We start from the raw sequence: 22,653 nt of genomic DNA on the forward strand, positions 1-22,653 counted from the left end.
AGGCAATGCTATTTCTAATGGTCTCTGAACGTAGGGAAGAAGTCATATTTTGCAGCAATACATAGATCAATACAACTAGTAGCAAGTCTGAGGTCAAAATCCACAAGAAATCAAAACCTCATTTACATAATTAATGCAAGTTATGGTCTCAATGCGAACAATTAATTGGTGCACAAGATATCAAAGAAGAGTTTAAATCAAAATCTTGCTCTTGTGAAATTACTTACTTTTTCCAAAGATGTTATTTAGGCCACACAGGCTACCGGTTAATGCTAACCAAATGCCAAAAATTGAGGCGGTTTTAACAATCTCACACTGTATTCTGCTGTTTTCATAATTCAGTCAATACCTAATTGGTAAATCAAATAAATGAAGGATAGCAAATGGCATTAAACATTTAAGCATTGACAGAATTTTTTTTTTTAAATATATGACAGCAAAACTTCTGAGATATCTATAAGTAAAAACAATATTGTGTTTAATAAAACATAGGTCTGGAGAAATTATAAAGGAGATGATTTCTAACCTAAGCGTCACTTCCTCATCATAACGTACTGCATCGACCAACTCAGAAGCTGCATGGGGCTGCATTTTTATGACTAGGGCTATGCCAACTTGCACAGTAATCAGGATTAAGTGAGGCAATATTTCATCCTGTCAAGCTGAGCATAGCATCATGCACCTCTTCTCCCCAACACACAGCATGGAGGAACCATAAAGAACAGCACCATGGCATGGGGGAAACATAAACAAGATTTGCTTTCCCTGCTACATAAAGATCTGTCCTGTGTAACAGAACAAATTTGCACTCAATATTCTATTCTTCATTTGAATATTGGCAAGACAGACGGTTAGAAGTGTCCTTACAGCTATATGGCTATTTGGTCAGGGTTAGCTAGCCTAGAAGAAAACTATATTTCACTCTAATGGCTTTTTTGATGGTCATACAAGATTCTTAAAGCCACAATAAAATATGAATCCTGCTGGAAAGCTCGAGCTCTTAATAAGACAGGTTCAATTTCACAAGCCAGGTGATTTAAAGAAAACATACTGATATCGGACATGGACAAAAAATCAGAATGTTACTACGTGCTAACAGAAATAGGTAATGCAAAAGCCTGGTTTAGTCAGGAAGCAATGTGGTCAATGAATAGTGATTATGCATATGATCAAACCTAAATATTGAAAAACATTTGTGAAAAACTAATTTGACAGGTACCTTATCTGTGGATACAATCTGAAGTATCACTGAAGTCAAACTAAAAGCTAAAATCAGGTATACATAGAATTTTTTCCTTTTTTTATATATCAATTAGGACAATGCATTTTACATTTGTGAAGGTTATTATTCATAGTCACAAAACACGGTCAACATTTCATTCCCAAAAATATATCAATGCAGGACAGCAAAGACATAGCCTACTGCAAGATGGAAATATTGTTTCAAGTTCCTTGCTTAAAAAAAAAAAAAAAAAAAAATGTTTTAAGCATTCAGATCTTGTTTAGATACCGGTCCTCATTGTCCAGGTTGTAAAGTGAAAATGACATGGCAGAGACAGGCTTAGGAGTGAGAGGGATTACGCTGTCCAAAGGCAGAAAACGCATCAGTTCAAAGCTTGCCAGGAGGTAGACCACTAAGAATTAAGTGCAGTTGATGTTCTATTAAAGCAGATGCCTTATCCATTTTATAAAATGAGAAACGATAAAAACAAAACATTTGTGTAATGCTTGGTTACCAAAGAGTCTGAGTACTTGTGATGGCGTCATGGCAATAACGGCTAATTGTACTAATAATGCAACATTAACTAGGTCTTAATAGACTGGAAGCAAATTTCTGAGGTTGCCTCAGGGTGACGCACATGCGCATAAACATACCGGTGAAAATTAGCGGTGTTTTTATAGTTTTCAAGCAGGTGTCATCACATATTGTAAAATCACCTCAAACTTTGAGATATCCATAAAAGGCAAATTAGCCTAAATAAAGTGCTTTTCATAGAAACAAGCAATCTGATTTACCAGATCACTAATATGCAATATGTATGTAATAGGCAATTACATAATTTGGGTTGTAATAATGGCACTTACAACTTTTAATTAATATCATGCAAGTGCAGAAGACAGTTGGTCATTCCCAGTTGAAGTTTTAGTGTAATTTTAATGGCCAGCAGCCCTGCTGTAGAATCTGTAGATTACAAAAGGAACAGAGAAAAGAAAAGAACAAAACGGCTTATAGTTTTGGCTGGTTCAGGTCAAACAACTTTTACATACAGCAAACCGTTCTCTCCTGCTCACTCTGACTGTATCAAACAGCTCAATTCATTTACTGTGTCAAAATAAACAAAAACATAACCAACAAAGTAAAAACAAAAAAGCCTCACAGATTAGGAGAGCTTCAGTATGATAAACATTCCCTGTGGAAGATTACATTTACTTAAATATACATATATATATACTCTTCTTCAAATAATTTCTCTCAGTAAAAGAGGAGCAGGTCAAAATGGAGTACAGACATGGAGAAAGGATCAGTCCAATCATACTGTATACAGAAGCACATGCATTAGGAGACCACTGGATCCGAAAACCTTACAGATTAAACATGGGTCAATCAGCCTAAGAGAAACTGTTGAATGATTGCCTCTTGCAATATCTTAAAACCAGAAGGTCAACATTTATTAATATTACATAAGTAATATTATGCTTGATTGAGATTTATTTATTCATCATATTCTTCAGTCCATTTGGGGAGGGGGTTAGACATCCAAAGGAGTATTTATAAAAGTGCACTGAGAAGATACTTCCAATGGGCCAACACAAAAGATGAGCAGGGAGATAACTCCTGGTTCCCCTGAACATTCAGGCTATAACCAAGGTAATCCAATTCAACTGAAAGAAGTTCCCCTTCCAGTCATTGACTCAAGCAATCCTTTAGAGAACATTGAGTTCTACCTGGCTAACTTCAATAGAGACTCCTGAAATAAACAGAGAAAGAAACATGATGAAATCAAAAACTCACAACTATAAAATGTTACTATAATCACATTATATCAATGATAACAATGAAGTTCTGCATTACCTCAGACTGGCCTGGTTCATGGTTTGAAAGGTCTTCAGTCTTCACTTCCAAAGGAGCTGAAGCACTAGCAATCTGTACGCTTCGCGTCACCGGCCCACCTTTTCTCTCCCGCGTCCTTGCTGAAAAACGCTCCTCCTTTTTAGACTGGTGTGTTTTAACAATCTCCTTCTTGACAACAACTTGCTTCTTGACAACAACCTCCTTCTTGACAACAACCTCTTTAGATCCACGTTGCATCTTAGAAGGTGGTCTTGATGAAGAGTCATCAGTAACTGCAGGAGTTATGGAAGTCAGTGGCTCATTGCTCTTTTTGCCTTTCTTAGTTTGTGGGGCAGTGTTGTCCATATTCAAGGCTGGTCTCTTTGTACGTACCTGAGGTTCTTTTCCTTTAATTGCTGGTAGAGCTTCATTCTCAATTGGCTCAGAGCTCCGGGCTCTAGTTTTCCCCAAAGGCTTCGCACTTGATCCAGAACCTGCCTCTTGTTTGACTTCAGACTCAATGGCTCGACTTCGGAGACTCCTGTTTTTGTCTTGAGGCATCAGTGCACCTTTTTTTAATTTCTTGGCAACAGGTCTTTGTGGACAACTGCAAGCGATGTGTTTAGCGAGGCTGGCTGGGTATGTGAACTCTCGATTACAGTATGGACATGCATGGACCTCATGAGTCTCCTCTTCCTTTACCCGGGTTGGCGGTTTCTTTGCAGAGGCAGCAGACTTGTTCTTCTGAGATATGGCTTTCTGGACAAGCTGGTTTTTCTTCTTATTTAGGGATGATAACTTTGCTTTAGAGGTTATATCTTGGTTAAAGTTGAGCCTTTTTGGTTGACCCATTCTACGAAAGGCATTCTGCCCAGTGGAGGCTCCAGTGGTGGAAAGACCATTTGGAGACTGTTTCACAACTTGTTTGAGAGGAATGGGATTCTTCTTAGGGGTGTAGCGTTTCTTATCACTAGCATTAGCACAAACTAATATGTGTTTATGTAGCTCTGGCATGTTGTCAAAGCTGTTTCCGCATTTGGTACACCGGATTGCAGTGCTAAATGTTTGGGGGATGTTGTGTGTGGTAAAATTAGTAGCGGAGGCAACCGAGCCATCAGGTGTTCTGTTGTGGTACGGGAAAGGTGGAGGCTTAAAGCTGGGGTAGTGTTGATTAATGCCAAGCCGCACATCTGGACCTTTCGGTTTACCAGCCTCAGATGCCATAATCTTTATTGTAGTGTATAGTTCTTCTGTAGGGTCCTCATGGCCATTTTCCTCATCTTCCACCTTATTAGTGTCACTGTTATGCTCCTCAGAAGAATCCTCAGCATCAACAGCATCTTTCTCCACATTTGTGTAAGCAGGATCCGTGTAGTTCTGAGGTCTGAGCTTCCCGTTTTCAACGGCAGTGTGAGTGCAACTCTGACTTGGATGTAGGTCACTTTGATGTTGCTGGAGATTGCAGAGGAAGGCAAACTCCTTTGAGCAAATAGAGCAAACATAAATTCTTCCCACCCCGTGGAGAGAGGAGCGGTGCTCGAGGAGCGCAGTGGCGTTGCCAAATAACTGAACGCAAAACTCGCACTTAAAAGGCCACTCTGACGCATGCTCTATTATATGGCCACTAAGGTCTTTGATGGAGCGAAATGGCTCTTTGCAGACGTTACACACAAAACTTTTGACAAAATTATCTCGCTCTGGTGTTTCAACGTCACAATTTTTGACCGGACTCCCAGGTGAAGCGTCACCTCCATTTGTTATATCAACCGGCTCCTCTTTTTTCCCTACATCCTCTTCAGCCACGTTGTTATCAACCTCTGAACTCTTCTGTGGAGAATGCAATTCACTGAGGAAGTTTGGTGAAGATTCTTTAGTAATTGATTGTACTGTAGAAAGAGAAGGCTCTGATTTGTGTCGACCTTCTGTTTTAATATTGAGGTCTTGGGGGAGAGTTCCTTCACAGGTATGGCTTTGGCTGGTTACAGAAGCAGTATCCCACTCTAGGTGAGAAGAACCTGCTTGGTCTGCATTTCTTAAAAACTGAGGCTTAGAATCATGGGTTGAGCCCTCAAGTAGTGTTTCTGACTTTGAAGATGAATCTGCTGTACAATGTCTTTTTGCATCCTGAGGCAGTGGAGAAATCGCACGGTCTAACTGCTCAGCAGTTTGGTCTGATTCATTAACAATGGAATTTAATGTATCATGGCATGATTCTGTTAATGCAGATGAATCAGACACTTCCTCTAAACTATCAACTGCTTTTGGGGACATTTTAGGGGACAACACCGGAAAAGAGGAAGGTGATAAGGCGTCTGACATGTGAAAATGCAGCGATGATAGAGGCGGAGGAGATGGGATAGTGGGTAAGACTGGAGGAGGGGGAGTAGATGAAGCTATACTAGAGGAAGATGGAGAGGATGGATTAATAGTCATAGGGGTCAAGGAGGGAGGAGAGGTTGATTCACAAGGAAGGTGCTCTGATCCTGATCCTGATCCAGGACTAGAAGGGGCTACACATGTGGCACTCTCAGAAGATGAAAGGGCGTCAGGGCTCCCAAGAGTGTTGGATCCTTCTTCTCCAGGTGAGTTTAGGCCAGCATACTCGTTCATTAACACTTTTTCTAAAATGCTGGTATTAGGTTTTTTCCTCTTCACATGAGGTGGTAGTGTGGCTGAGCAAGTCTTTACTTCATGGTCAACAGGACTTTTACGGTTCATACTTAAGTCAAGCACAGCCTCTCCAGATCCTCTGCTTACACTATTGTCTCTTTTACTGAAGGAATTCGAAAGGTCAAGCGGCTGCTGATTGCAAGAATTCCCTCCACTTCTTGAAGGAGACCAGTCTTTTCCTGTCAGACTTTCAGTGTCCCCATGATCACTGCTGGACAAACTCCAAGAATGAGTCATGCAGTGGGTCTCAATCTTTGGCACCTTCAGAGAACATGAAACCCCAGCTGCAGAGCTTATGTTATCATTTCTTTGTGGTGGGCTACTCTGTGAAGCTGTGGGAGGGGAGGCGGTTCTTCTTTTAAACCTACCTTGGACAGCAGGCAGTGAAGTTACGGAAAGTGGGGTGGTCAATCTATTATCTGTAATTAGACCTATGGCTGTTTTCTGACCGTCCGGGGCCTGTAGTAGTTGTTTAAGTTTCGGTGAGAGATAAACCGTTTTCTCCTTTTGAAAAGCTAACGTTTCGGATGACTGGGAGAAAATGTTTCCAACCAACAAAGAGGACTGAGAGGAAGGGGAGGACAATGAGGAAGAGGAGGACACAGTTTCAGCCTCCACTTTCACAGCAGGCAGCAGCGGAGGTGTAGCAGTCCGCCTTTTAGAAGTTGTCTGAGACATGCATGAAACTTCCTTCACTGGACAAGTCCGTGTTTCAACTTTAAGAGCATGACTTATTTGTTTGGGACTCAAAATAAGAGCATCAAGGCCAAACAACGCTGCAGTGCTTGAATCAACCTCGATGACCTCACAATTGCTCACTGTGCTTGTAGATGGTATTTTTCCATCAATGTAATGGCTGAGATTTTCAGAAATGTTGTTAGAGATATCAACCATACACTCATCCCTCTCTCCCTCATCCTCGGTCTCCACACTGGGCACATAAATAGGTGGTGGACTGGCACTTGGTGACTCTTCCTGGAGCAAAACAGGCTGCCCTTGTTCATGGTGCTGGTGTTGGGAGGAGCCGTCCTGCAGGAGTATACCTTTCCGGCGAACACCTTTAGGCATTAGATGCCGCTCATGGATTCTGCGCTGGTGCCTGCGCATGTTGGTGTGTGTCCCAAAAGCCTTGTTACAGTACTTGCAAGGATGAAGCTCTTTTGACTCCCCATTCTCATCTAATATAAAAGGCCGGTCAGATTCAACACCAGGCTCTTTTTTCAAATTGTCAGAGGTTAGCTGAGGAGGACCGTTCTGTGTGTTCATAATGACTGCATGGCTTGGACTGGACACGCTGCCAGAAGTAGCAGAATCATTGGGCATTGTAGGACTGTGGAGGAACGCTGTTCCGCTGAGTGACCCAGGCCTATTTAAAGTTTTACTCCCATTTTCATGTCTACGTTCATGTCTGCGCCTGCCTACCTGAGAGCCAAAGGGCTTGGCACAGTACCGGCACTTAAACGTATGAGTTTGAAGGTTTGAAGTAGTGTGAATATGAGTGTGGCGCTCCAGGCCCTGTTTGGTGGAGAAATGACGCTCGCAGTGCTGACAGGGGTACGTTCCTCCCTGGGGGTCATCCTCGAAATCTCCATCTGCCTCCACCTCAGGATTCGCTAAAGAAGATATACACTCTGTATCACACAGTGGACTCTCAGAGCTTTCTTCTGCAGGGTTGCCCGAATGTAATAGCTGGAGAGACTTTTCATTCCCATCAACTAATTCTGCCTCAGAGGGGTGCTGTAGGCACTGATTTAACAGTTGTCCATCAACCTTTACATGTTTCTCATCCAATCCTTCCCTCTGGTTCATCTCTGTTGTGTGAGACTGGACAGGGTTTTCACTTTCTACAGAAGATGACTGGGAAACTGCATTCTGTTCCAACTCTGGAGGTGAAGATGGTCTTTCCTCATCATTAAGCCCTGAATCACAAGAAAAATATATATAAATAATAAACGGAGCAATTCCAACAGGGTCCTCACACCATCGGTGCTCAGACCCTAAATACTACCCAACACAGTGTTTGTAACTGCTCAAGCAAATGAAAACTGACTAGTGAATAAGAAAATTATTAATCTAAACAAATAATTCTGTTACACTACAAAACACATCTGAAAAATAATGGAGATAAGAGAGCGAGCTGTGCACACCGTAAGCTGCCCCAGACATGATAATGTTTTATATTAAGCGTTTTAAACTCACATGCATTTAGATTAATGCGGCTTTCCATTTCAAGTACTTGGATATACGTGTGTGCTATTTAATGTGTTTGAAACATGTATGACCCAGCGCATAACTAACATTTAATTGTTATATCCTAATCTATAAATGTTAGAAATGTATCCAAATCAAACAAGTCTCTGATAAATTAAAGTGTAAGTGTGGACGTGTTTTACACAGAAAAATAAAAGAGCAATAATTCTGACTGAAACATTAATTTAGGTGAAATAGTTATTGGACATTAACTTTAACATTTTACATGTAATGGTATTTTGGTATTTTAATGAGAGCAGTATAAAAGGTGTAAGATGGAATAGAATATAAATGTAAAAAATTATATATATATTATCATATGTAATGTAGAATTTATATTGTAAACCTCTTTGCACATAATATATATTATAGCCTACACTTTAATTGTTTTCAATTTCATTGCATTCAATTTACACATTGTTTGGAAGAAAAATTTGGGCAAGATGTAGAATAACATGCTTTTCATTCAAACACAGAATAATAAATAAAATTTTGCCATTTTTGAATCCATTTAACCATATAAATAAATGACACATTAATTGATTATCAAAATAACTGTTAGTTGCAGCCATACTGTTAACCATAAAAAAATATGATTGGGCTGAGCATATTGGGAACAGCATAAATCCCTGCCAGAGGCTGATGAAAAGCATAACCTACCTTCCTCTGAGTCCCGCATCACTGTGAATAAGGGTTCAGCGGTACTCGATTTCTTCGGGTCACAGAATCCACCCAAATCAGCCTGTCTGGCTTTTTCCGACAGCTTCCTCCTTGCTTTAGGGAGAAACAAATCTGTTTTTAGTATAAAAAAAGAAAAAGAAAAAAGAGAAAGCCTTCAAGACTTACTAAAGCCAACAAAAAGCTATTAATAAAGGTTAAGGTTTCCTTTCATGGCCATCAAAACCTACAATAATTTAATCCAATGATATTTCATCAAAGTAGCCATAAATAAATATTAAATGAAACCTGTAAACTGGAAATAACCAAGATTTGTAAGAACATCTGGTACATTAACTAGAATAAAGAGCTCCACCTGCAAGAACCAAAACAAGTATGTCACCGCCTTCTTTTGTAAACTAGCAGCTCACCACAAAACCAGACTGACTTCTCAGTAGCTGCTGCATTGTGTGAAATGCGTGTTGTTCACACTTTAATAATGCCCTTAATAAAATCTATACCAAAGTAATTGCATGTTAAATGTAGTGTTACTGAATTACAGGCTATTGTAGAACATTAAAGTTTAAGGGATAGTTCACCCAAAAATGAAAATACTCTTATAATTTACTCACTCACATGTTGTTCCTAACCTGTATGACTGACGTTCTTGTGTGGAACACAAAATTCTGAAGAACATTGACTATTATTGTATGGACGGGGGAAAAAAACAGTGAGACAGAGACAGAGACAAAAAAAAAATCTCCTTTTGTGTTTCATAGAAGAAAATAAGTCGTACAGGCTTGGAGTGACATGATGTGAGTAAATTACAGAATTTTTATTTTTGGGTGAACTTTCCCTTTGATGAAGTATAAATGCTGCATAATGACATGTAAACATGTGTATACATTTACACAATGGATCACAGATATTGTCACAGCCAAGCAAAGAAACCAGCTATCAGCTGCTGTCCTTGTGACAAGGTCATCTGGGAACATCTTATACAAAACCCAATTCATAAAACAGACACATGCTGCAAACTTGGTCATCTGACCATACTTGTCAAATAGTCATTCCCACATATCCACATCCAACTCAGTCCTTAAAGGCTAGTCTATTACTATTCCATGTACACAATCTAGAACATTTTCAAACAAAATTCACCACTACATATTTGAATACAACATGGTAATACAATGTCATTTGACCCTGGTTTTTGTCAGATAAAGGATTGATGCACATATATAGTTACAATGTGTTTTGACTTGTCAAAAACATCAAAAGGTTCACTGTCAAAATGTCTATAAATTGTTTAGGCTAAAACTTATAACTCACAAAGACTTTCTAACATACATAAGTTTAAACAAACAAACAAACAAAACATTATATCCTTATCTCAATTCCTAAAAATGTCCCCTGACAGCAAAGTTTTGGATATCATTAACAGGTCAAATATTTCAAGAACTCCTTTACTTAAATCCAACCTTTCTTTTAAAAATATTACTAGCTAAATTGAACCATCATGGATTTAGCTGCACTTGTCATTGAAAAGGGGAAAGTCAAACGACCATTTAGCCTACTCAATGAAATGACCAGCAAAAGCTCCTTTTCTTTTAGGTCGGGCATCTGTCCTTTTCAGTCATTAAAACAGTCTATAAAGACAGTTCAGACCAAATATATACATTTAAAGTCAAATACATATTTGTGTAATATTTTATAGAAAAATAAATTCCAAAATAAAAAAGTTTATTAAAATACGTACAAGCTTAGAGCATCAAACTTAATGTAGTGATGTGTGACAAATTATTAAAAAATGAGCTATGGACGAACAAACAAATGAGACTCTCATACTTGGAGCTTTTAGAGGTGAAACTTTGTGTTTATGTTATGGGTCATTTAACGTTAGGTCTCATTCAAAATGCTTTGCGAGGAGGGTCTCGAAGGTCATCTCTGACAGACATGGGCTGTGTCTCCAAACCTTGTGAGCCGTCTATCGAGATGACATGTTCGGGCATCACGGGCGAGTTTCAAATCTTTCAAACGTTCTGAATCGAACGCTCGGCCGTGCCCGTGATGCTCAAAATGCTCTCTAGGCGAGAAGTTCATTAGATTTTCAGGCACTGAAATAAGGTCCGAGTCTGCAAGGCGGCTAACTGACCCGTTCATCAACATGAGGAAGAGTACGTTATATTCATCGCACTTTGGCTCTGTCCCGGTGTGTTTTTCTTTTTAACAAAGCTGTTTAAAACAGAACGTCATCTATAATTCCGGTTTCTAAATAATCTTCCTAGGAAATGGGAGAATAGCCAGGTGGCTAACATGCTAGCTCCAGCTAACGACTGCGAATACTTCCGAATAGAATAAACATATGTTCTCGGACACTAATTAGACACTAATTTTTATCGGGGGGAAACTGCAGGTAGTAGCAGTAAGAGGTGGTGTTTTCATTTTACCTCGCTTTGCTCTAGGTGAACTCTTCTTGCTCAGGTTGCTAGTCCTTTCTTCCTCTAATGCAGCTGCTATCTCAGGATTGTCTTCCCCATTGTACCACACTAGAAGTTCTTCGTCGGGTCCGATTGGCTGACGAAGAGTAGACGGACCAATCAGAGTCGAGGTTTTTGGTATGCCATAGGATGAAATACTATCTAGGCCTTGACGTTCTGTCAGGCATTTAGAAACAGACCCCAATAACAAACTAGAGTGCCGTATGAGAAAGCTCATGTTATAACATTTTAATTGACGTTAAAGATGCTTTGTTCATCTGTCAACTACATTAAGTGTAGGAGAAGCATTTAAAAAGAAAAACAAAGGAATATCAATTTCTACTGGTCAATGTAGGCCTATAAAATATTTACATATAAAAGTTGAATGTGCATACATTTAAGCAGGAGCACAGCAATAATAATTATAATCATTCTATATTTGTCCCAGATTACTACTTTTCAAATATCCATGGCACACTATGAAATCAAAATTGGAGTTTTGTTTTATTTAGTCCATGTCTATTATCATTGAGTGCATCGTACTAGTGTAGGGGTTTTCAAACTGTCCTGGGACCCCCAGGGGGTTGCAATAGTGCTGGGAAAATGACAGTGAAAAACTAAGTATTAATAAATAAATAAAAACCCACAGCACAATCATGATATTAGTCATGGCTATTCTATTGACAGCCCTATTTTAACAATGACTTATGTAAAAGTGTACATTTCTCCTTCCTTGCAACGTACATGCTTTCAAGAACAGTTCGTATTAAACTACATGGTCTTTTTGTTGTTGTTTCCTTTTGCTTGCTCAGTGTGAGTTCTATTGCAACATTCTCATTCATATTTTGCAATATTTAATTAGGCTACTGTGAAAAGAACCACATAAGTAATGCATCTGAATATGGTTCTCTTTGCATTATACATCTAACATTAACAGTGGTATAAAAAACTATGTCATTAAGTTAATACAAGCGAATTAAGAAATGCTTTTACATTTTGTTTACATTTACAACATATTGTCTTATACATGAAAATACAAACACTACTGGCCAGTGAGATTTTTTTTTAATGTTTTTGAGAAAGGTCTCTTATGCTCACCAAGGCTGCATTTATTTAACCAAAAGTACGGTAAAAACAGTAGTTTGCAGTTTTAATCAACTGTTATCTATTTTAATTTATTTTAAAATATAATTTATTCCTTTTATGGCAACAGCTTCATTTTATTAGCATCATTACTCCAGTTTTTCACATGATCCATCAGAAATGATTATATGTTGATTTGCTGCTCAAGAAATATTTTATTATTAAGACTTATGATCATCATATTTGAAAACAGTTGCGCAGCTTAATATTTTTGTGAAAACCAATGACACCTTTTTTCAGGATTCTTTGATGAATACAAAAGTTTAAAGGAACAGCATTGAAACACAAATCTTTTGTAATGTAAAAGTATTTACTGTCTCCTTTTTTTTTACTGTCAATTAAATGCATCCTGAATAAAGGTGTTAATTTCTTGTTACAAAAGTCTCATATTGACCCCAAACTTTGACAAGGTATTATACTGTAGCTGCTAATAATTTAGGCAGAGTGCCTCTTGCAAGGGAATCATATTTTGGGGATCTTAAGCTTAAAAAAAGTTTGAAAACCCCTTTACTAGTGTACTACTTCGCTGTATGCATCTTCTCCAGGCTTAATCTTTTTACAATCATAAAACATTAATTGGTGGGAATCAACATGGTGAAAATCGAACCAGTTCATCAGCTCTTACCCTTAATACTTTGTAGTAAATAGCTCGGTTGATTTCCAGTGGAAAGAGGTTTTGCTCTTGAGAAGAGCGTGCCCAGTTCACATACCGCAACCAGTTTCCTTTCATTGGGTCTGTGGCATCTACACACATCCACCCCCAGGCTGGAAAATATACCTAATGATAGTGGAACAATATGTATTTAATTAAGAACCACCACTTAAACCTATACTACCATTAAAAAGTTTGGGGTCAGTAATTTTTTTTTTTTTTTTTAGCAGATGCATTTAAATGTATCAAAATTGTGTCAGTAAAGACATTTATAATGTAACAAAAGATTCATATTTTAAATAAATGCTGTTCTTTTTAACTTTAGATTTATCTATTCATCATAAAAATAATTATTAGTTTCCATTGTTTTCAACATTGATAAGAAGAAAAGTTTCTCGAGCACCAAATCAGCATATTAAAATGATTTCTGAAGGATCATGTGACACTGAAGCGACACTTTAACAGTTTTTTTTAAACGGCAAACTACTGTTTTTACTGTATTTTTGATCAAATAAATGCAGCCTCGGTGAGCATAAGAGACCTCTTTCAAAAACATAAAAAATCTTACTGACCCCAAACTTTTGAATGGTAGTGTATATTGGTTGAGATATGCTTTGTGTTGATCAGTGTATTCAGACTTCTGCTCAAGGATGAAGTTTTCTCAATGAGATACCTAATACATACCTCCCACATGTAAACATTGCTTGTAACTTGAGATCTCTTCTTTCGTTCTCCTACAAATGGTCCAAACCTTTTGCCTTTAGGTATTAATCTAGATGCCCATACACCTGTAGAGAGACATGGACAGCATGTCACGAGAAATCCTATATGAGCAAACACCGGAAATGTGATTTTCTTCACCATTCAAACTTATTTGATGGATTTTTCAGCATGAATCCTCATTCAGAATGAGCCACTTTATGATCTCCAGAGACTCTCTCACAGAGCCATTTTTTGGAGCATTCGATATTAAACATTTATCTGTATATTTCTAGGGCAGCATCACAGCGTACTGCGCATTCTCCATTTCAAACGTAGAACAAAACAAGACTGCAGTTACGTTGTTTGCAACTCAATTGTTTAACGTTCTCAATTCCTTTGGTTCAAAATGCTGACCTAAACCACAAGGCAACTGTCAAAAGTGATGGTTGTAGAGCAAAACAGGCAAACTTTGTAAATTTTTCAAAGTCAAATATTTGGGACAACTTTTAGTCTTTCAGCAAGCGGAGTTAAAATGAAATACTGCAATAATGAACATGGTTTCTCATCAACAGCATCATTTACAAGTATTCAGCCACGCTGTTACTCACCAATGCGATTTGGGTTAACAGCTGACGGTCCCAGCTTCATGCTGTTTGGCAGCCCTTTCCACACATGGGCAGGGATGTCATCCAAGGTTTCATATGCTCCTTGAGGCAAAGCCATTGCAGCCTCTAAAAAAGGTGCGGGGGGGGGGGGGGGGGGGGTATTTTACAATATGTTCCTTAACTGTATATCACCATAACCAATACTCATGGTACAAAAGTATGAATTTTGTGAGGGAAAGCATTTATACAACATCAGAAAAAAATTGTTTCGCCATACCTGCGGCAAGGATTTAACACTCGATTGAATTTGAGACTCCTAAGACTTTTCTTATTTCATGGATTCTGTAAAACAGAAAATTGAAGCGGTTATTTTAACCAGAACGAAATAATCCTCTATGTTTATGAAGGAGGATGGGACTTGTTTTGAAGCAATCCCAAATCTGAATATGAATAGACATGCTTTAAAAACCGCACTAAACTCAAAGCCTCTGATTTTTTTATTTATTTACACTACTATGCAAAAGTTTGGGGTCGTTATGATTTCTTCTTCTTTGGAAATAGATTTTTCAGAGAGGATTACATTGATCAGAACTAACAGTAAAGAATTTCAAATAAATGCTGTAATTTTGAACATTCTATTTATCAAATAATCAGCTTTAGCTTTGACATTACAGGAATAAATTATATTTTAAATTGCGATAAAAACAAAACGACAATGCTGTGAAATGAAGCAAATAACTGCAGCCTTGTTGAGCATAAGATACTTCTTTCAAAAGCATAAGAAATGAATGAAAGTGTATATAATTCATATGTACAGCATAATTCATAAACAAAATACTTCAACAAATAATCAAGCTGCTCTTCTAACATCAGAGATCATCTCTCAGGCGAGTCACCCTCAAGGTGTATTTCACACCAAATGGTGATGATCTAACAGGTGTGGTTAGACTTTAAACAGTATCTATTACCAGGGGACACCCCAGCATTACACTATGTGTAATTAACCCAGCCTCACCTGAGAGACAAAAAAAAAACTATATTCAGTCAGGCATTCAGGTGCAAATCTCAGTTTCAGACAAATGATGATCCATTTTGTTGTGGGTCTGCAGAGAATTCTTCTCGTAGCATAAGAACAGAGCAATAACGAGAGCTGACAGGACGGTAAGTAGAACATTGTCATCAGGTTTGGATGACAGCTACAGAGAAGAAGGGGAAATTGAGAAAACAGCATGACACACAAGGGGGCCTCTCTGATGTGACGCTGTTACATAAGTGTGGAGGTCGGAGACAGATTCTCGGCTTCCGCTGCCTTTTACTTTCACATGGGTGGGAGCACAAATACACAACAGAAAGTGTGATAAAACAAGCCGCTGGAATCAAATTAAAACATCCGATTCAAACTCCCCCCTCTAATTTGACAAGATGGATGCTTGCAGAAATAATTCAGGACATCATTACTCAAATCTCAGTATAGTGAATCGAAATAGACATGCTTTCTAATTTGCAGAAGCCTACGTGTGGTCACACAGCCACAGAAAGATCATGTCTTCTGGTCAGTAATAGTCTTTGTGCTCAAGTATACTGCAGTCATTAAGGATTCATTCTTTTGTCTGTCAGCAAAAAATGATTAGGCTGCAGCAGTGACCTCCTCTGAAGTCAGTCTCATAAATGTGTGGAATAACTTTAATAACTACCAACTTTATATACCTTTTGGCACCAGTATTTTATTCCTCGATTTAATCCTTAAAGGTGCATTTGATCTTTCTAAAGTTAAACTCATAAACTGGTTCTTTTTGTGCCAATATTACCAATGGTTTTGAACACTATAGTGACACCTATTGGTCTGGATGCATGAGGTTTGTTTATTAACTGCTGCCGCTTACACCAAAGCTGTTTTGTTCCTTTTAATTTATGTGTTTATACTACACATACCCATATACATGTTTTAGTACACTAGCTGCATCCACAGTATGTCGTAATTACAAGATGGCAACCCATAACAATCTACTCAGAACTGTTCACGTGACGTCCTCAAGACTCAGGATTCTGGATTTCTATGGCAGCACTATCAATGCACAAGCGAATCTGCAGCAGTCACGTGGTACAAGTCAGAGCTCGGAGAAAATTCAGAGTTTACAAGTTGTAATAATGAGGACGTGAAAGCTTTTTACAAGTCGGAATCTTGTAATTAATGTAATTTCCAACATGGCGTGCCGCGTGAACGCACCTACTCATCTATATAATGGACATCTAGCCTATTGGATTTAATCTCAAACTTTTTTTATGCTGGAACACATTGTATTTGGAGTTATTCTTCGCAAAGAACATTGAAAAATCATTGAGCACACACACTGTGTGTGTATATATATATAAAACTCACCAAAATCTTGGTGAGCAGAAGGGACTTCTTTTAAAACATAAAAAAAAACGTTTGTGTGTGTGTGTGTGTGTACAGCGGTGGCCAAAATTATTAGAACGTTAAGATTTTTTAAATGTTTTAAAAGAAGTCCCTTCTGCTCACCAAGGCTTCATTTATTTGAACCAAAATACAGCAAAAACAGTAATATTGTGAAATATTTTTACAATTTAAAATAACTGTTGCATTTTATTTATGTGTTGGTAAACCTGAATTTTCAGCATCATTACTCCAGGCTTCAGCGTCACATGATCCTTCGAAATCATTCTAATATGATGATTTGATGCTCAAGAAACATTTATTATTATTATCAATGTTGAAAACAGTTGTTTACAATTTTTTTCAGGATTATTTAATGAATAGAAATTTCAAAAGAACAGCATTGATCTGAAACAGAAAGCTTTTGTAACATTATCACTACCGTTCAAAAGTTTAGGGACAGTAAGAGTTTTTTTTTTTGAAAGAAATTAATAATTGTATTCAGCAAGGATGCATTCAATTGTACAAAATTGACAGTATAGACATGTATTATGTTGCAAAAGCTTTCTATTTCAGATAAATGCATCAACGAATCCTGAAAAGAAATTGTACACAACTGCTTTCAACATTGATAATAATAATAATCATAATAATAATTGTTTCTTGAGCAGCAAATCATCATATTAGAAAATTCAGCTTTGATCAAAGGAACAGATAACATTTTAAAATATATTCAAATAGAAAACAGTTACTTAAAATTGTAAAAATATTTCAAAATATTACGGTTTTTGGATCAAATAAATGAAGCCTTGGTGAGCAGAAGAGACTTTTTAAAACTTACCGTTCTAATTATTTTGGCCACCACTGTATTTATTAAAACCGGTTACTATTGCACTTAAATGGAAGACAAAACAATTACACAAAAAAATTATCAAATTAAAGCAAAGTAATAATAAAACGGTAAGAAGATACAATCATAATGCCTTAAAAATGTATTATAATCTATGCACATTTTTTTTTTTTTTACAAAACTGATATCAGACTTCAGTCTTCAAATCATGTGAATGTATATCACTTTAATGATATTTATCAAAAGTGTTGCTAATTTTCACAACTTTTTTTGATTATCAAAAATTGCTGAGTGCACCCCATTACTAATGAATTTCATCTGTACACCCTCCACTGTATATTGTATTTTAACATATTTCGAAACTACATGCAAGAATATGAAAAAGATTGCGAGGAATGAGCATGAATAAAACCAGGAGATGAATGAGATGCCTTTCATTGTGGTGTCATCTTTGTTAATAACAGACGGTGGCGGTGGGACAAAGAAAGAAGGCGTTTCAGCACCCAAAGCAGAAGATGGTTTAACCAACAGCGAAAAAGTTTCAAAATTCTTAAAAGAAACACCAGCAAAAACTTACACGATATTTGTAGGTGGATTGTGATGCACAGACATACAATACTTAAATGCGCACAACATGATTATAATAAACTTAAATTAAATAAATCACAAAACAACTGCGGGTTGTATGCAAAACAGTCTGAAAGTGTATCCTCGTGCTTAAAATATTGTCATGCAAACCAGATGATGTTACATCGTGAATTAACTCAGTAGCTCGTGCAAAGCTGTTCAGGTTGTGTATCCCGACTTTCAGGCAAACAAACACACATCGCGCTTTAAAGACTCTTCTAATGGTCACATTTTCGTTTGAGGACTCTTCTATGAGTGAAAAAGTTCTCTTGAATGTTTCAACAGAGCACTAGAGTTGCTTTGTGGACTGGCAGGACAAACAGATTTCATTGTTATCATCAATCCGAGCACTCAGAAGTGCACAAACCCGATGCAACTCACTCCGAGCAAGGTGTCCTCCTGCTTTCCCAGCCGTTCAGTGCAGCGTTGCAAAGGCTTGATTGAAATAAAAATGTGAGCATGGTGTTCTTGAACACTTACCTGTTGTTTTTTTACCGGCACTGTGTAGTTTTTGGTCTACCTGCTTTCCAATGTGCTGAAAATGGCGGATGGAGACTGGAGCTTATAGAGCTTCCCCAATGTAACTGGTCGGTCGGGTCGCAGAATTGGGAGAGGCACACAACCATTCACGATGGGCCATTGGTGAAAGTAAAGCTGGCGAAACCTGGACCATCACAAATCAGCTTCTTCTTCAGTAGGCTATTCGAAATGTGCCTGGATAGTATAACTAACCTGTTTCATTTTACACTTTGCATAGTTTTTTCTCCAGTGAATATTTCTCAAGGTTTGTTTATTTTTTGTCAGTTTCTGTGTAAAGTTTTAGCTAGGTACAGCAAAAAGCTACTGAATATTTTTACATTTATTGCCCAAGAAAAAAGAAACAGTTTTAAAACAAAATTACATGACCCAATTGTTTTGGCCTACAATTAATAATAAATAATGAATGTAAATAATGACAATATGAAACAGTGTGACAATTTGACCAATGTTTATGAGAAAAATCACATATTTAGACTAATTTAAAGACACTAATTTTTGACAAAAACAAACATACATAAAACACCTTGTGACAACCTCCTTAAAATTAGGGGATTTTTTTTTTTGGATCTGCCTAATACTATCTAGTCAATACTGCCCATATTGTAGGGAAATGTCAACAAAGGTCTATGAAAATGAACCTGGTTGCAATTAGAGACAATCGGATAACATTATCCTTGTCATTTGGTTAAAAAAATATGGCTAATAACATTCTTTTGCTCTTTCATTTGTCTTGTAGAACTGAACTTCTATATAGCCTAGACCTTTTAAAATAAGAAAATATTCTGTTTATAATGCAGAAATTGCACTGGACATGAAATTTCATCATCTCTCATTAAACATATTCGATATAATAATTAACAAAAGGATAAAAAAAAATGCTAAATGACAAGTAATATTTTAAATTGATAATGAAGAGATCAAATAAAGGGCTTACAGGTGTAACATGATTAATAAATTATGAAGAACAAAGCACTAAACCATGCACTAAATTCAAAATATACAATTTCCCTAAAATCAGAATCCTCCCAAATGATTATTCTGAAGGCTTGTAGTGATTTCGGCCACTAGGAGGAACTCTTGATCTCAGCCCTTAGATTGAGTCTCTTAGTCAGATCTAAAAAATACATTTAGCATGTAGAGAAAATGATCAGTTTGTTTTAAACGTGTATTCAGTCATAAAAACAGAATTAAAATATTTTAGGATAATTCATCACCCTGACGGATAAATATGCAGAGCCTTTCCTCTGTTCTCAGAGAGATCTGTCTACGCCTGATGCCCTTCTGTCTCTGGTCCAGATGCGTACAACAGTCCACATCCCAAATAAATCCAGGCATTTCCCAACATAAATATAATGTGTTATGAGAGAGTGAGACATATGCCTCTCAGAGTAATGCATGTTCCACATATGGACATAGTTTCTCTGCTTGACCCAACAACCTCTGCGCAACATGTGCTAGACACACGCTCGTGTGTGTGTGTGTGTGTGTGTGTGTGTGTGTTCTATACGTCCCCAGAGAAGGTAGACTAACATGAGGTGTCTGCATTTATTGACATACTTTGGGAATTTGTCATTTAACAGTTTTTATTCCACTACATGAAAGAGAGACATACACAGATTTATATATGACAAATAGTTATTTAACTTGGGATATAACATGGATAAGACATGCATTACATGTAATGAATTGATATGAACCTGTACTTCGATCTGACACCATCACTTTGTTCACAATAAGGTATGTTGTATCATCATGCTATTATTAAAGATGGAGATTATGATGCATTGATCCTGCAGCATACTGACCAGATTCAGCAGAATTGTTCTTGATATGGCTCTGCTGAATCATTATGGAGAGAAGAATGCAGCGTTCAGAAGGAGACCTCAGCTAACCCTCCTAAACAATGGCAGCGTTGAGACTGCGCAGAAAATATTACACTGCATTCAACATGGACAGTTTGTGGGGCACCACTGAATTGCATGAAATTGTTCTTCTAGGCTCTTCTACAAAGGCTCCTTAGAATCACCTGAACATCTTCTGTTTCAGAAGATGAAGAAATTTGATTTGGCACGGTTTCTTCTAATGGAGAACTTTGCTCTGCTGCAGTTGAAGCAAGTTTCTCTTTAACACCCTGTTCATCACAGGACATACCATACTGAATTTGTGATCATAAAGTACAACACACCAGGAAAAGAAGGGAGCACAGGCTCCAAGTGGAGGAGCACAAAAGTCACATGTTATTTATAAGCACATGATATCCTGTCAGAAAAGCTGCACAGAAGGAATATTTTACATATTTTACAGACACTGCAGCAAAATCCCACATTAAACACACTGTAAAGATACATTTCTTGTGTTCTTTTGCAGGTAAACATACAGTAGCTTTAATGCTGATTCTTACAATGTTACATCATTTGAAATGGAAGAGATGCAATATAAAATTGTATGCTATATTCGTGAAGAAGTCTATTTGATTAAAATAACATTGTATCATATCAATGTGGTCACATTAGCGAAACTTCACTGGCATAAAAAAGGTCAACTGTCTATGAAGCACATCTCACAGTCACTAAACTAAATTCTGTTGGTCAATGCGGCATTTCAAAATCCACTAAATTCCTGATCCCATGGATTCCTATTGTAAAGTTGCCAAATAATGGAAACTTTTAGATTGCACGCATTGTGGTTAAAACATCTACAGTAATAACACGCTAACCATGGATGAAATTACAAATTAAAGCTGCATCATGAAACTATTTTCCAAACTGTGTTTTTGTCTTATCCTACCACTGCGGAGTAGCTCAGTACCTGCTCATACAAGTGAAACTCGAAAAATTAGAATATCGTGCTAAAGTTCATTTATTTCAGTAATTCAACTTAAAAGGTGAAACTAATATATTATATAGACTCATTACCTGCAAAGTGAGATATTTCAAGCCTTTATTTGTTTATGGCTTACAGCTATGAAAACCTTTTCACAATATTCTAATTTTGAATTTGGGGTTTTCATAATCTGCAAGCCATAATCATCAAAATAATACCTTTTCACCTTTTAAGTTGAATTACTGAAATAAATGAACGTTTGCACTATTCTAATTTTTCGAGTTTCACCTGCAGACGTAAACAGAGAGAAGTAGCTCCGGCTACAATGTTCTTCCGCAAGACACATGCAGTTCTGTTTATTTACCGCTAATGCGCAAAAAGTTACGGACTGTAGCTTTAAAAATTACTATTTCTAAAGTTCATGTAAGGTTTCTGTCGCAAATGGCTACAAAAATAATTTAATGTTACTTAAAATAGAAACACATTTTTTACTTAATTGGAAACAAGCACAATTTGACGATCATCATCCATTCAGACATTCTGCAGGCTATATCTTCCATTGTTCAAGTAAAGCACTCAATATATATATTTTATAGCAATTGATTTCAGCAAAATACATATCTGAAGAAGGAGGAAGACAAAGTGCAACATTTCACACTTACTTGTTGAAGCAACATCATTGAGGTGAAGCTTTGTTCATGATTGTCTTCTTTAGCAGGAATCTAGATTTGATCATTGCTGTCCTGATAGACCCTCCAAAGTCTTACCCAAAGTTCACATTCCCATACATTTTATATATTCGTGGCAGAGAAAGAGATTTTTTTATAGGATCCCCACAGCACTAGAGGAAGATATATTGATCTGATGGGGTCGATGGGTCACCGTGATTTTGCCAAGTAAGACATGTTCCTGAATCCACATATTGTGTTGGTCCCAGAACAACTTTCCTGTCAGAAAATGTAGTCTTCACCCTATCCCTATCCCAAAACCTAACCTTACCCGTAACTTACCACTAAAATCAGAGGGAAAACACCTAAACTAACCCTAAACTTAACATAAATAAAAACTTTTCCCTCAAATCTGATTGGTTTACTGGAATGTTGTTCCAGGATCAACAACGATGGTGATCCAGGGACATGTACTTGGTGAAATCATGTTTACCGGGGTGGATGTGTGTGTGAATTTGAGTTTTAAGGTGGTTTTGAAC

The 22,653-nt window shown here is 37.3% G+C and overlaps 1 protein-coding gene across 3 annotated transcripts; it reads right to left on the reverse strand.

Annotated features, from left to right (window-relative positions):
• Nucleotides 1-510: 510 nt before the first annotated feature.
• prdm2b (PR domain containing 2, with ZNF domain b) lies at nt 511-18,622 on the reverse strand. 3 transcript variants are annotated; one of them, XM_079598289.1, is made up of 9 exons: nt 18,564-18,622; nt 14,489-14,553; nt 14,215-14,337; nt 13,589-13,692; nt 12,878-13,030; nt 11,080-11,206; nt 8,633-8,746; nt 3,074-7,641; nt 511-2,969 (listed from the first exon to the last, which is right to left on the reverse strand). In XM_079598289.1, exons 3-9 carry the CDS (start codon nt 14,327-14,329, stop codon nt 2,943-2,945), a joined length of 5,208 nt encoding a protein of 1,735 aa, XP_079454415.1. In that variant the 5' UTR covers nt 14,330-14,337; nt 14,489-14,553; nt 18,564-18,622; the 3' UTR covers nt 511-2,942. The 3 variants fall into 3 exon arrangements, with proteins under 3 accessions (XP_079454415.1, XP_079454414.1, XP_079454416.1); XM_079598288.1 differs by having other exon boundaries at nt 8,633-8,764; nt 18,564-18,620; XM_079598290.1 differs by lacking the exons at nt 12,878-13,030; nt 13,589-13,692; nt 14,215-14,337; nt 14,489-14,553; nt 18,564-18,622 and having other exon boundaries at nt 11,080-11,330.
• Between the last annotated feature and the right edge of the window lie 4,031 nt (nt 18,623-22,653).

The sequence above is a fragment of the Phoxinus phoxinus genome, assembly GCF_949152265.1.
Source record: "Phoxinus phoxinus genome assembly, chromosome: 22".
Lineage (NCBI taxonomy): Eukaryota > Metazoa > Chordata > Actinopteri > Cypriniformes > Leuciscidae > Phoxinus > Phoxinus phoxinus.

Excerpts from the sequence above, each read along its gene's own strand:
- prdm2b (XM_079598288.1), bottom strand. The coding sequence starts at position 14,329 with ATGGCTTTGCCTCAAGGAGCATATGAAACCTTGGATGACATCCCTGCC. Across the intron at positions 13,693-14,214 it reads TGTTAACCCAAATCGCATTG|GTGTATGGGCATCTAGATTA; the intron begins GTGAGTAACAGC and ends GTCTCTCTACAG. Across the intron at positions 7,642-8,632 it reads GATGCGGGACTCAGAGGAAG|GGCTTAATGATGAGGAAAGA; the intron begins GTAGGTTATGCT and ends CTTGTGATTCAG.